A 12,453-nucleotide genomic window follows, 5' to 3' on the forward strand; every position below is an offset into this window, starting at 1 on the left:
GGAGTAATACAAACACAAAAAAAAAAAAAACAAGGACCCTTCTTCAATCTATACTTCTTTCCGGTTCAGAGAAGTGAGACTTCCAAACAGCGCTTACTTTTCCTCCCCCCACCCCACCTCACCCTATCTCATCTCACCTCACCCCACCTCGCCTCTTGTCCTTCAAGGGATTGATTGGGAAAAAAAACACACTTTCAAATTCCGGAGATGATTCTAACAAAGTACGAAATTCAAACCCTCGAGGCTCCAAAAACATTGACTCGTTCTCCCATTCACCAACTTTTGGTTTCGATTTCAGAGAGAGACCCAGCTAGGGATTTGAACCTAGTCTCATCAGAGTTGAAAAGACTAAAGTAAGGTAGCCCAAAAGAGATGGGTGAAGGGGACTGCTTTTTTGCTTTGATTATCTATCAATATCACCATTTGGTGCCAAAGATAAGAATTTAAGATTTGCTTATTAGCAAAACTCCAATATGCTAATAACCCATTAATCTTATCTCTTCATATCCATCAATACGACAGTATTTATCTGTAAATTCTTTCATTAACAGGTCAGAGCTGTCTCATGTAAACCTTAATTTAAACTGTTTGACGCCATCTCACAAAGGTCTTCACTCACCAACTACAGTCTCACACATTAAATTTTAATTCCAAATCAAATATACTATACCAACATGCAGTTTAATAACAATTAAATCATTTAGACACAATATCATAAGATGCCTTACAAACCTCTGAACAATAAGCTTCATCAACTATTCAACCCTCCTTGACTCCTTCCATCCATCCATTAAAGAACTGATGTTGTCTCCCTCCATCTAAGATCCTAATGCATTGGATGGCAGTCTCATCACTGGCTACCCTCTACCCACTACCACAAATCCATTCCATCCTCCAAATCCAAAAGAACAGAAAAATTGAAATTTCTCTCTCTCTCTCTCTCTCTCTCTCTCTCTCTCTCTCTCTCTCTCTCTCTCTCTCTCTCTCTCTCTCTCTCTCTCTATAGTCAGAGGTCTCTGCACATCAATGTAGGTGGAGTTTGTACTGGCCCCCTACATGGGTGTCACCTGGTCTATTTCTTTAGTCTTGTCGTTCCAACATTGCACACGTAGACAAGCACTTAACAAACAAACGCGCGCGCGCGCGCGCACACACACAGAGCTAACTGCCGAGAACTGGAATTCAAGTACTACCTCACGGTCTCACCCAGACAACTTCAAGTAATTAAATAACCTCAACAACCCCAAGTTTCTCAATCAGAACCTAAGAGAGCCCACATCTCTTTAACTCAAGGCAAATCGCACAAACAGTCAAACTGGTCCTGCAAAGCGCAAATTTAAGTACAATAAACCAACAACGTCAAGAAGATGATGAAGAAAGGGAAGTACCCATTTCCTCCTTTCCTTCCTAAAGTCTCAGACATGCATCAATAGTTGAAGAAAGAAACTCTGAAGATGATTCCCATTAGTCTCTGAAATTACTCATGAGAGTGAAATTAAAGAAGCTGCATAATATACATCCTATTACAGACACACAAATCCTAAATAAAAACCAAACAAAAGAGAAAAAGGAAAAAGGAGGAGAAGAGATCGAAAAAAATTAGAAGTGAAACTACAACTGAAGAAGGGTTAATCGAAACCCGCCGAAGCAAATGGGGCTCTCACTTTAGGCGGCCTTCCACGAGGTCTCGGAGGACCAGTTTTAGCAGTCGCTGCAGCTCCGGCCGGTTTGGCCTTCTTGGGTGGCCTTCCACGGGGTCTTCCAGAAGAAATCTTAGGCGTTGGAACCGAGTTAGGGTCTCTAGGCTTAGGAGGACGACCCCTTGGTCTGGAGACTTTGGGTGGAGAAGAAACATGACCAGGCGGCAAAGGAACCTTAGGCTTTGGCGGACGGCCACGGCCACGCTTTGGAGGAGCATTAGGACTAGGCCGCATGTAGTTGTTCTTCACCAAGACTAGTTCACCGCTCTCCTTCAGCCTGTTAAGGTGGATTGGAAGCAAATCTGAGTGCGCCGCAGGTAGATCTACGTACTGCGACTCAATGTACTTGGAAATCGCCGATTTGTTCGACCCATACTTGTCGTTCAAGGCAGCGATAGCTGCAAATATCATCTGAAACCAGAAAATTTGAACAAACCCAGATGAATTTCAAACCCATTAAGCTCAGTCTATGAAAAAAATTGAGAAAAGATTAAAAGGAAAAAAGGTTAAGAGTCGTGGAATTCTTGAGAAACCCAATTTACCTCAGAATACTGAGGGTGTGAAGAAGGCTTATTCACCTCTTCCGTAGCCATGGAAGTTACAGATACGACCCACCAGACACCTAACACCAAGTCTACAACAACAGAAGAGAGAGAGAGAGAGAGAGAGAAAACAGCTCTGGGAAAGATAAGGAAAGCCGGAAGGGTTTTTAAAAAGAGGAGTTTTGGGATAACATCGAATGAAAAAGGAGATAAATCGACGGCTGGGGATTGTTATAATTTGTTACGATCGGACTGTCCATATTTCACGATAAGGGGTTCACACAGATTGCTGGCGTGGATGGGGTTACCTTTTCTTTTTCTTATGTGCGAATTACCCAAATTATCCCTCATTTCAAAATAAACAAATAAATATTGAAAAACAAGTCCAACTTTATTTCAGTAGGGAGAGCAGATCCAGTGGTCCATTTGAAGAAGAACTTATTCTCCATCCAATAATCTAAACCGTTTGATCTGCCACTGATTAGATTGACCATCGTTGACCTTCAGATTGATTTCTTGGGTTTTTAAGATATGTATTTTGACTCTGGTTGGACGTGATCCTTTCACGGTGGGTCCCATGTAAAATCCGGCTCTGGCTCACTGCTAATGGGGACCATTGATCTCCAATCAAGAGCAGTGAGGGTACAACGGTCAAGGAGAAACCTTTTTTTTTTCTTACCCACAAACTAAAGCAGAAATTCCTTCTCAGAGAATTACAACCCACCAAACATCAGACGACTCAATAACTGAAGCACCTTTATCAAGGTAATGAGCCACCCTTTTCGGAAGAAGGATAGAAATGAATCTTAAAAAAAAAAAAAAAAAAATGATTGTTCTATGCTAGTGATCTAGTGATTCATGTGATATAGGAATAGGTAAGCATTTTATTGGTATAATTCCAGTTTAAAACGAGTAGAAAAAGTAACTAAAATTACAGAAGATGTCATTTTATATTTTATATTATTTTCTATTTAATGGCATTTTAATAATTTTAACTATTTTCTTTACTTTATTTTAACCAAATTATACCAATGAAATGCTTTCTTGATCCCCATATGAATTATATCACATGGATTAACTCATGTATTGTTAAGTGACAAATAGTGAAGTATTATATTTCACACTAATAATGGTTTTATGATACCATTATGATACAACACATCAACAACAATGAAGTATCGAACCTATTACACGCATCAATTACAGATTTATAGTCACTGAAAATGACCAAAGAAGAAGAATGTCCAAGAGCTTTAGTGAGCAAAACACCGAAGGCGAAAAACTAATCCATGTCTTACACTTTGTAGCAATGAGAGAACCTCACATGGAACTTAATAATCACCACCGACTTCCTCTTTTGTCTAGAGGCCTTCTAAGAGGCTGAAAATGAAACATCAAGATGCTAAGGAAGCCAAAAGTCAGATTGGACAATTTCTATCAATTGGAGGAAAAGATTTAACAAATGACAAATACAAATATATTCTTTGCATTACGCCAAGCAATATGTGGAGTAACTCCCGATAAGTGTAGAAGCAAGATGTATAGAAAGAATATAGAAAGGAGCATTGGATATGTTATATTTTGATATGTTACATTTTTTGGGTAGAAGATCTACAGAGCATGAGAGGGGCAACTCATGATTCATATGCAGGGGGGCCACCATGCTGAGAGGAAACAGATTGTGAGAAAGCCATTCACATCGATAGTGCGAATAACCTTTTTTCTAACGAGTGTTTCTTTTCGACCTTTTTTTAATTTTTCTCAATTGTGTTTCATAAAATTAAATTAAGGGAGAGCGATCACTACGATGCTAGAGTACAGTTTCCCATTGTATAATCCAATAAGCTTTTAATGAGAAGAGAGTGTGTGAAGTATATAGATGAGAAGTGAGAGGGCATTCACATGAATCTACACATTCCTGTCATGGCAATATTTTCCCCTTAAATTAAATTCTAAAATTGTTACTCTAATACATATATCTATCAGAAAATCTTGACGAAAAGTAGCATAGATAGAGAAGGGATTTCCACATTGGACATGTCAATTTTTCCATGTTGAGAGATAATGTGGCTATTTAACCACTGGATAGAAAAAACAAAATCTGGACTAGCCACATTGGAAATTTTAGATAATTCAATTAAAATCCTCCCCTATGTATTGCCATGCATCCCCGTATATGCCAAGCATGTGTATTGACTCTTAGACCACTACTATGTACTTTTTAATGGTATGGATTTTTTAAAACTCTATTTGCCATTTGATAAATTGTATTTGGTATGAAATCTTGATGTGATCAAGGGACTTGGATATGCTTGTCCACACTATATGAGCCCTAATAACTAAATTTCCATATGACTAATAATTGTGCTTCGGAGCTAGCACTTCCTAAGTTGGCCATGGAGGAACAAAATGCCCTAATCTACTAAATTCCTTTAAAATGTATTGATAAAATACATATAAAAAGATTAATGCCTCAAAAAGCTCTTTTGGTGGATGGAAACCCACATGCTAATAATACTCTAGATTTTTTAGCCATCTTAGGGCCCGTTTGATAACGTTTCTACCATTTTTGTTTCAAGAAACGACAGAAATATAAATTTTCGTTTCTAGAAATAGAAACGGAATTGAAGGTGTTTGATAAGTCATGTTTCTGGAAGTCGATAGTAACCAACGAAAGAATGGCCATGAGTCGTTTCCAAAAACGGCGAAACTTGTTTCGCCTAGGTCTTTTATTGAACCATAAATAGGTAGAAATTTCTATTTCTATTTCTAAAAACAAGTGAAACAAAACAGTTTTATTAAACGCTTTTTGTTCCGCTTCTGCCGTTTCTGGACACAGAAATGTCCATAAACAGTAGAAACGTTATCAAACGGGCCCTTAGTGCTGGATTTTGAAGGGTCTTATTTCTTTATCAGAAAATAAAAAAAGTCGTATTTCTCTATTTTGCTAACTCCAATTAGAGATTTATTTATTTGGTGTAAACTCCAACTATGTTGAAACTTGATATATTAGTAAGAGAGCATAGGAGATAGTTGGTTATAAAATTTGTGCCCTATGAACTACCACATGACAAATATTTAGATTACCAATAATGTTCTCTCTGGAAGATTTCATGAGAAAGTGCTTCCTTAAATATTAACTCATAATTCTACCCCCCAAAAAACAAAAAGATCTCATTAATCCTTTAAATTCCTTTAAAAAAATAACCTACATTTGTATAAATCGATGCAACTAAAAATTTAGATTTTTTTTTTGGGTGGAATTCAAATTTTAGATCAAAGTGCATAAATTCCAATTCTTGTAATTGGATGTTTAATGTCTTTTATCCGCCTTCCCAATTTTATTTCATCTAGTGACTAAAAGGAGGCAATTTTCCTTCACCCACGATCAAGTCTTGTCCGAGGGGTGCAAAAGATATCAAGGACATTGGCGTGGTATTATCAATTTTGTACTATAGGATGACAAAGCATTTATGACCTTAGATGGATGGATTTTTCCTTCACCCAAGGCAGATGGGAACTTTCTCCTTAATTGAGAAAGGATTGAAAAGTTTGGAGACCCATTATATATTGGGTATTTAATTTTTAGGCCCAAGCCATCTTGAGTCTCTCCAAGCTTAGGGGACCCACTGGGCCAACATGACCCACCCATCCTGCAGTTGTGATAAAAGCTTGGTCTAATAAACTGTGTTTGAAGCCCATAAACTTGGTCCCCGATGGCCCAACTTGCCCAGAGGAACCAAACTCTTTTTCAAACCCGTCCACCGTCCACGCTTTTTCGAACCCAAAAGGAAACCTGAGGTGATCTCTTCGATTCAACAAAGTTCTACAATGGGCACCTTCTTGAAACAATGATGGAGTCAGGGTTTTAAAAATAGGAATCGGTCTCCGAATCAAGTCCAGCCGATTAGGTTTGGAATTGATCCATAGTCGATATGAAGCTGGGAAAATTAGTCACAAATGGGCTGAGCTCTATTGAAGAAGTCTGATCTCATGTCCACATGTATATGAGGAAAGGGATTGTCCCACCCTGAATCAATGTGAGACTAATACAATTAACAAATATTCGATTATTTCAGGTCATATTTGGATTGTATCATCAACCTACTTCCAAGAATGTATACGAAACACAACCCAAACCTATTGATGGAACTGCAGAAAGCACAATGAGAGAACCACCTTTTAAGTACAAATCAAAGAATCACAGTTGAGGGACACTTATCATTAATTTTTTTTCTTCCTTCCGCTAACCCAAATTTACAAGGAATATAAGAATAAACAAAGCATCGATCCTAAACTCTAGCTCTAACTATATAATACAAAGGAGGGAGAAAGTAGCAAAATTTTCACAGAAGGGTAGTAAGTCTACCATTGCTGCATGGGAAGCTTCCCGTGTGAATGTCGTCTCGGGCTGGTAGGAGTAGATGTACTGGCTGTTTGGGTGGGTGTGGATGGTGTTGGAAATGTATTGGAGGATGAATCTCCATCAGAACCACCAGTAACAGATGAACCGGCCGCCGATGGAGAGGCGGCGTGTTGTTCGTGAGTTCTCCTATGTCTAGAACCGGGATGACCCGGTCTGCTCGGTTCACTGGTAAGAGTAGATGTGGTGGCTGTTTGGGTGGTAGATGTTGCTTGAAATGTGTTGGAGGAGTAATCTCCGGACGAACCAACACCACCCCCAGAAGAACCAGCCGCTGATGAAGAAGTGGTGTTGGTTCTATGAGGTCTTCTATATCTAGAACCGGGATAGCCCGGTCTGGTTGGCTCATCTAGAGTAGTGCCAGGTTTCTTTGATAGCATCACCACCACTCGACGCATTGATGGTCTTGACTTTGGCTCCGCTTGTGTGCATAGTAATCCAATTTGTATGCACATTGCGACTTGCTCGGATGCCGCAGGCGATGCTAGCGTTGGGTCCATGATGTCCAAGCTTCGACCTTTCTTGTAATACTTCCATACCTGCAACCAATTAACAATATCAATCTCAATATAAAATCTATGGAAGAGGGTTTTCTGAGCAAGCAAAATTCTTTAGATCCAACTATAACTAAAATCTCGATTTTTGCAACAGTTGCGTTGAAGAAGACTTAGAAAGGACAAAGAAGTTTGGATCCGAAAAAGTATGCTTAGGCAGTTCCTTCGCTGCACACAACAGAATGAAGAGGAATGTGTATCATTTCAAATCCCTAATCTTATCGATGAGAAGGAACGAGAAAAACCGAAATCTTCTTACTTGAACATTTAATCATTTTTATTTTTTATTTAAAAAATAATAATAATATAATATGTTAAGTTTGTCTCGAATTCTTGACCTGTTTTGAAGATTGACCCGATCTTACATATTTTGATGGCGACCCGAATGAGAAATTTTTTGAGATCAGTGATGGGCTCCGGGCTTGGGCCGATAGCCCCCGCGGTATGATTCGACCGGATCGACCGCGACCCGATGGGTCGAACCGCGATTTGGAATATATATATAATGTACTGTTGCTTGTTGAGAAAGTCATTGTATTCCAAGGTTTTCACGCAGCTAGGGTTTCAGGGCGAGTTTTTCCCCGCCGCTGCTAGGGTGTAATTTCTCCTCTGCATAGTTAATCATTTTCTTCTTCGCCCGAGGATGTAGCACACCACCCTGGTGTGTGAACCTCGTTAAATCTCTGTCGTACAGATCTATTGTCTCTTTATTCGTGTTTCTTGGTATTTGATCTAACATAATAATCTCATGTGAGAGGGTGTGCCATACACCTTAAATTATACATTTCACACTATGTTGTAGGTTTCTCTTAGTAATAATCTCACAATTTTAGTCAAGTCGAGGACCTTAGATGACTTCATATACCAGTTAGGTCTCTCCACGTGGATCCTCTTAAGAATAATTAGTTAATTCTAGAACCTTAGACGACTTCATATATTAGTTGGGTCTCTCCACTTCAACTTGATAGTGAGCATCAGAACCATTGTGTTAATTAAACATGATCTCACACGACTTTAGATACTAGTTGGGTCTCTCCACGAGGGTCCTCTTAGGAATAATCTCACATTATTAGTTAACTCTATGACCTTAAATGACTTTATGTATCAATTGGATCTCTCCACTTAATAGTTTAAGTTTTTTAGTTAAGACACTCTAATATGATATTAAGTATGGGAAGACATCAAGGACGTGAACAAATCGATGTGAGCTTATAACTCTAAATTTCCAATATTTCAGCCCATGATGTTATCTGAATCAACTTATCTACAGAAAAAAAAAAATATATATATATATATATATAAATATATATATATATATATACTTATATGTTTTGAATCTAAGGGTGATGAAAGAGATAACTCATATATATATATATATACTTATATGTATATGTTTTGAATCTAAGGGTGATGAAAGAGATAACTCATAGATACATACCCATTCGAGTAAGTTGTGGCAGTCAGGGTCGCCGTTGAAGGTGGAGTTCTTCTGGCCACTAATCAGTTCCAGCACCACCACACCGTAGCTGTAGACATCCGCCTTTACCGACAACTGTCCATGCATCACGTATTCCGGTGCCATATACCCACTGAAACAGCAAAACACCACCACCAATTTAGATATTTGAATCTAAACCGTACAATCTAATGACTTAAGTCAACAATCCAACGGTCAGGAAAGAAGATGAAATTTAGAAGAGAAGAGCAAACCTACTTGGTGCCTGCGACGCGAGTGTTGATATGCGTCTGATCCTCAGGGTAGAGGCGGGCCATACCGAAATCCGCAATCTTAGGGGCCCACTTATCGTCCAGAAGAATGTTACTGGCCTTGATGTCCCTGTGTATGATAACGCTATGCGAGTCCTCGTGAAGGTACAACAATCCACGTGCCACCCCTGCTATCACGTCGTACCTTCTCTTCCAATCCAACTCCGCCCTCCTCCCTGCATCTGCATTAATTTCCATACATCGTCAATTGTCAACCGTTCATCCCACCTCATCAAATCACATCACATCACATCACTCGGTTGTTAGAAATTGAAAAACACCGGCGAAGAAGTCCTGATTTTATTTTCTTGTGCAACAAGCATTGGCAAAATAGTGTCGTTCCATTAAGTCAAACTCAAAGTACGTACTGCCGTACTCAATTTCATACGGTTGGATGATTCTTGAAATATATCCAACGGTGGAGACTCCGTGGAGTGAGTGGGTCATGGTTGACAAAAAGTGTGAACGGTAACAACGTGTAGACACGTAAGGCTGTCTGCCAGCCTGCCATGTCACCATCAGTGAGAATCACAAACAGGAAAAAGGACTATGGTGGGTTCCACACCATTGACGCGGAGTGAAGATGATGATCTCCTACTACTACCTACCCTCATGCTTGTGTCAGAGACTCTGTAGTCAGGTCATCTAATCCAATCATCGGATGGTAACCTTGGTGTGCGGTACAATATATTAAAATACAACCACAACTACCATAACAATTTACATCTTCTCCCATGTAATTGCGTTTACACCGCAATATAAGGAACCGTGGGGACCCACACACCCACCGTGAACGGCGAAGATTGGAGGCTTTCCGTTTTCATGTAGCCGCCGTGGGCTGCAGTGGGAGATTGAATCCATCCATTGTTGGAAGGAGAAGGAGAAGAATAAGAAGAAGAAGATCAAATCTTCCTAATGATTGAAAATTTTCACAGAAATCTCCGAAACTAGTTTTAGAACTGCAGTGCCAAATCGGGTTTTTTCTAATTCATGATTTTCGTATCAATTTTTCGAGTAAATTGCAAGAAGAAAGGGAAAGAGAAAATGGAAATGGAGATCACTCACTGAAGAGAAATTTGTCCAAGCTCTCATTCGCAACGTATTCGTAGACCAGAAGCTTCTCTGGTTCGTGGGCACAGTAACCCAACAGGTTCACGACGTTTCTATGCTGCACTTTTGCCAGTAGCTTAGCCTCGTTCGTGAACTCCTTCTTCCCTTGATTTGAGCTGTGCGATAGTCTCTTCACTGCTACCTCTCTTCCATCCGGCAATTTCCCCTGTATGTTATCAACAAGTATCGTGAGAATATGCTCACATCCACTCCCAAATCTCAAAATTTTCAAAATTCAAAAACCTAATTCTTAACACAATTTTAAAATCAAACCATTACAAAACTCAGAACTCAGCATTAAACAGTAAATTAAGACAAATACCTTATAAACAGGGCCGAATCCGCCCTCCCCGAGCTTATGATCGGAGTGAAAATCTCTGGTTGCAGCAACAAGGGTTTCTAAAGAGAATTGCTTCTGTTCCTGTGCTGCTATCTTCTCCAAATCCTCTCCTTTCTGTGATTCTAATACGAGATATGATCATCCCCAAAACCATAACCATTAGAGACTGAATTCGAGAGATCTCTCTTGTCACACAACAGTAAAACAAAATGAAAAGATTGGGTTTTTTGTGTTGTTTACCTTTATCAGAGTGGGATTTGAAAGGACGCGCGACATTCTTCAAGAAACCGGTTAGTTTCATAATCCTCGTCGGTTGATTCTTGTGTTAAGATCGATTGGTCGGTGAGTACAATTGAAGACCAACATATATCTATTAAGTTAATAAGATCTTTATGATGACGAATCGATTGACCGATACAAGAAGCTTGCGTTCCTGCTTTCGTTTTAGGTTCCTCTAATAAGTCGAGGGGACGATGAAGGTTCTCTGTTTCTCTCTGTAGGTTGTAGGTTTCTCTGTTATCTATCGTATCAGGGTGAGGAAGAGACCGCGTTGACCACTTACCAGGAGGAACCTACGCGTTGAGACTTTGGTGGCTGGGCCTGGGATGATAGAGGCGTAAACTTTCTCCTCTCTAGTTTTTAATATATATTTTTTCCTGTATAGTTTCTACCTAAACCAAAGGGTGAGCTGACTTGCTCAACCGGGTTGAAATAATCATAATGTCAATTTTTTTGGGTAATGGAATTAAATGTCAAAGGGAGCTCTGGAAAATTGTAAAGGACTCTTGATTGAAAGAGAAAAACCACTTGATTTAGGGTCAAAAAGACACATGATAAAGCAGACACCTCTCTTCTTTTTTAATTAGAATGGATTGGAATTGAGAAATTAACAAACCTCTTACTTTTATTTTTTTTATTCTTGTTTTTCTTGGTTAGAACTTTTACTCAAGAATGAAAGATTGAAAACTTGATTAGAAGAAGAATATTGGCGACTTGGAGAAGGTTTTAGTTCATGGTATTGGTTTTGGTACCGATTATTTCAATATTGATACTGATATAGATCGATTGTATCAGTTCGTAATGAATTGAGCATAATATAAAAATCATTATCAATTATGTATCCATGTTGTATCAATATCGGTCCTCAACGATACCTGAATCTATGGAATCAGATGTATTTAGTCTATATAAGAATTTTAGAAAAGGATTCTCTGAGTTGAAGGGGTGAGGGAGCCAATTAATAAGAAGCATGGCTCATGATTTGTTATATGGGTAGAGAGAAGAGAGGGTGTCAACAAAAGAGAGATAGATATAGAAAGCATTGGCATAACCCACCCTGTTTGCTTAGAGATACGAGAACTACAATGTATCTCGTGTTTTCTTTCAATTTTTTTTTGCAGTAAAGTTGTTTTTTTCATTAATGAAATCATATTTGTCCCCTCCCCCTCCCCCTCTTTTTTTTTCTCTTCTCTTCTTTACATTGGGTGCAAGAGCCCCCAAAACAAAGTGTGGATCAGGTTCTCATACACGAATGATTTTCGTTTGATCCACATTTGAGCTCCATTGAAAATAAAAACCAATTAAAAGAAAAGAGAGATTAAGTGAAGTCAAAGTGTGAATCAAATATCATATGAAAATTATTCTCATACCAGTACCTAATCCGAACTTCCCAAAACACCTCCAAGAGAGGGAAGGGGAAATTTGCAGAAGCCCTAAAGCATAGAAACTACTCTACACTACCAGAAAAGGTTCAAAAAGGAAGACAATGGAGACCCCTACCTAAGGGGTAACTACTAGTCCAGCTGGAAATTGAATGGACAACCACATTGGCAGATCCTTTTACATGTTGAAAACCGTAGAAGGAAAAATCAGTCTTTAACAAAGGATAACAATCTCCGGAGGAAGCAAAACGAACATAGACAATAGGAACCTAACATGAACTTGGCAACCCAAAAAAACTCCTTTGAGAGTCAAACCTAGCATTTTCACTGGACAAAAGGCCATTCTCATGGCAAGT

General features: G+C 39.0%; 2 protein-coding genes across 2 annotated transcripts; both read right to left on the reverse strand.

The window, feature by feature from the left end:
* Positions 1–1,433: 1,433 nt before the first annotated feature.
* Positions 1,434–2,405, reverse strand: LOC122078645 (HMG-Y-related protein A-like). Its single transcript, XM_042644729.1, has 2 exons — positions 2,243–2,405; positions 1,434–2,111 (listed from the first exon to the last, which is right to left on the reverse strand). The coding sequence occupies exons 1-2, from the start codon at positions 2,291–2,293 to the stop codon at positions 1,629–1,631; spliced, it is 534 nt and encodes a 177-aa protein (XP_042500663.1). The 5' UTR covers positions 2,294–2,405; the 3' UTR covers positions 1,434–1,628.
* Positions 2,406–6,385: 3,980 nt separating this feature from the next.
* Positions 6,386–11,055, reverse strand: LOC122079030 (putative receptor-like protein kinase At4g00960). Its single transcript, XM_042645248.1, has 6 exons — positions 10,677–11,055; positions 10,419–10,558; positions 10,052–10,262; positions 8,934–9,168; positions 8,658–8,808; positions 6,386–7,204 (listed from the first exon to the last, which is right to left on the reverse strand). Exons 1-6 carry the CDS (start codon positions 10,735–10,737, stop codon positions 6,608–6,610), a joined length of 1,395 nt encoding a protein of 464 aa, XP_042501182.1. The 5' UTR covers positions 10,738–11,055; the 3' UTR covers positions 6,386–6,607.
* Between the last annotated feature and the right edge of the window lie 1,398 nt (positions 11,056–12,453).

This window comes from Macadamia integrifolia, chromosome 5 (assembly GCF_013358625.1).
Source record: "Macadamia integrifolia cultivar HAES 741 chromosome 5, SCU_Mint_v3, whole genome shotgun sequence".
Taxonomy (NCBI): Eukaryota; Viridiplantae; Streptophyta; class Magnoliopsida; order Proteales; family Proteaceae; genus Macadamia; species Macadamia integrifolia.

Bases quoted from the DNA above. Each gene is read 5' to 3' on its own strand.
- LOC122078645 (XM_042644729.1), bottom strand. From the start codon at position 2,293: ATGGCTACGGAAGAGGTGAATAAGCCTTCTTCACACCCTCAGTATTCT. The intron at 2,112-2,242 runs GTAAATTGGGTT...TTCTGGTTTCAG, and splicing joins CACACCCTCAGTATTCTGAG to ATGATATTTGCAGCTATCGC.
- LOC122079030 (XM_042645248.1), bottom strand. From the start codon at position 10,737: ATGAAACTAACCGGTTTCTTGAAGAATGTCGCGCGTCCTTTCAAATCC. The intron at 10,263-10,418 runs GTATTTGTCTTA...GATAACATACAG, and splicing joins GATTCGGCCCTGTTTATAAG to GGGAAATTGCCGGATGGAAG. The intron at 8,809-8,933 runs GTAGGTTTGCTC...TTGCTGTTTCAG, and splicing joins ACTCGCGTCGCAGGCACCAA to TGGGTATATGGCACCGGAAT.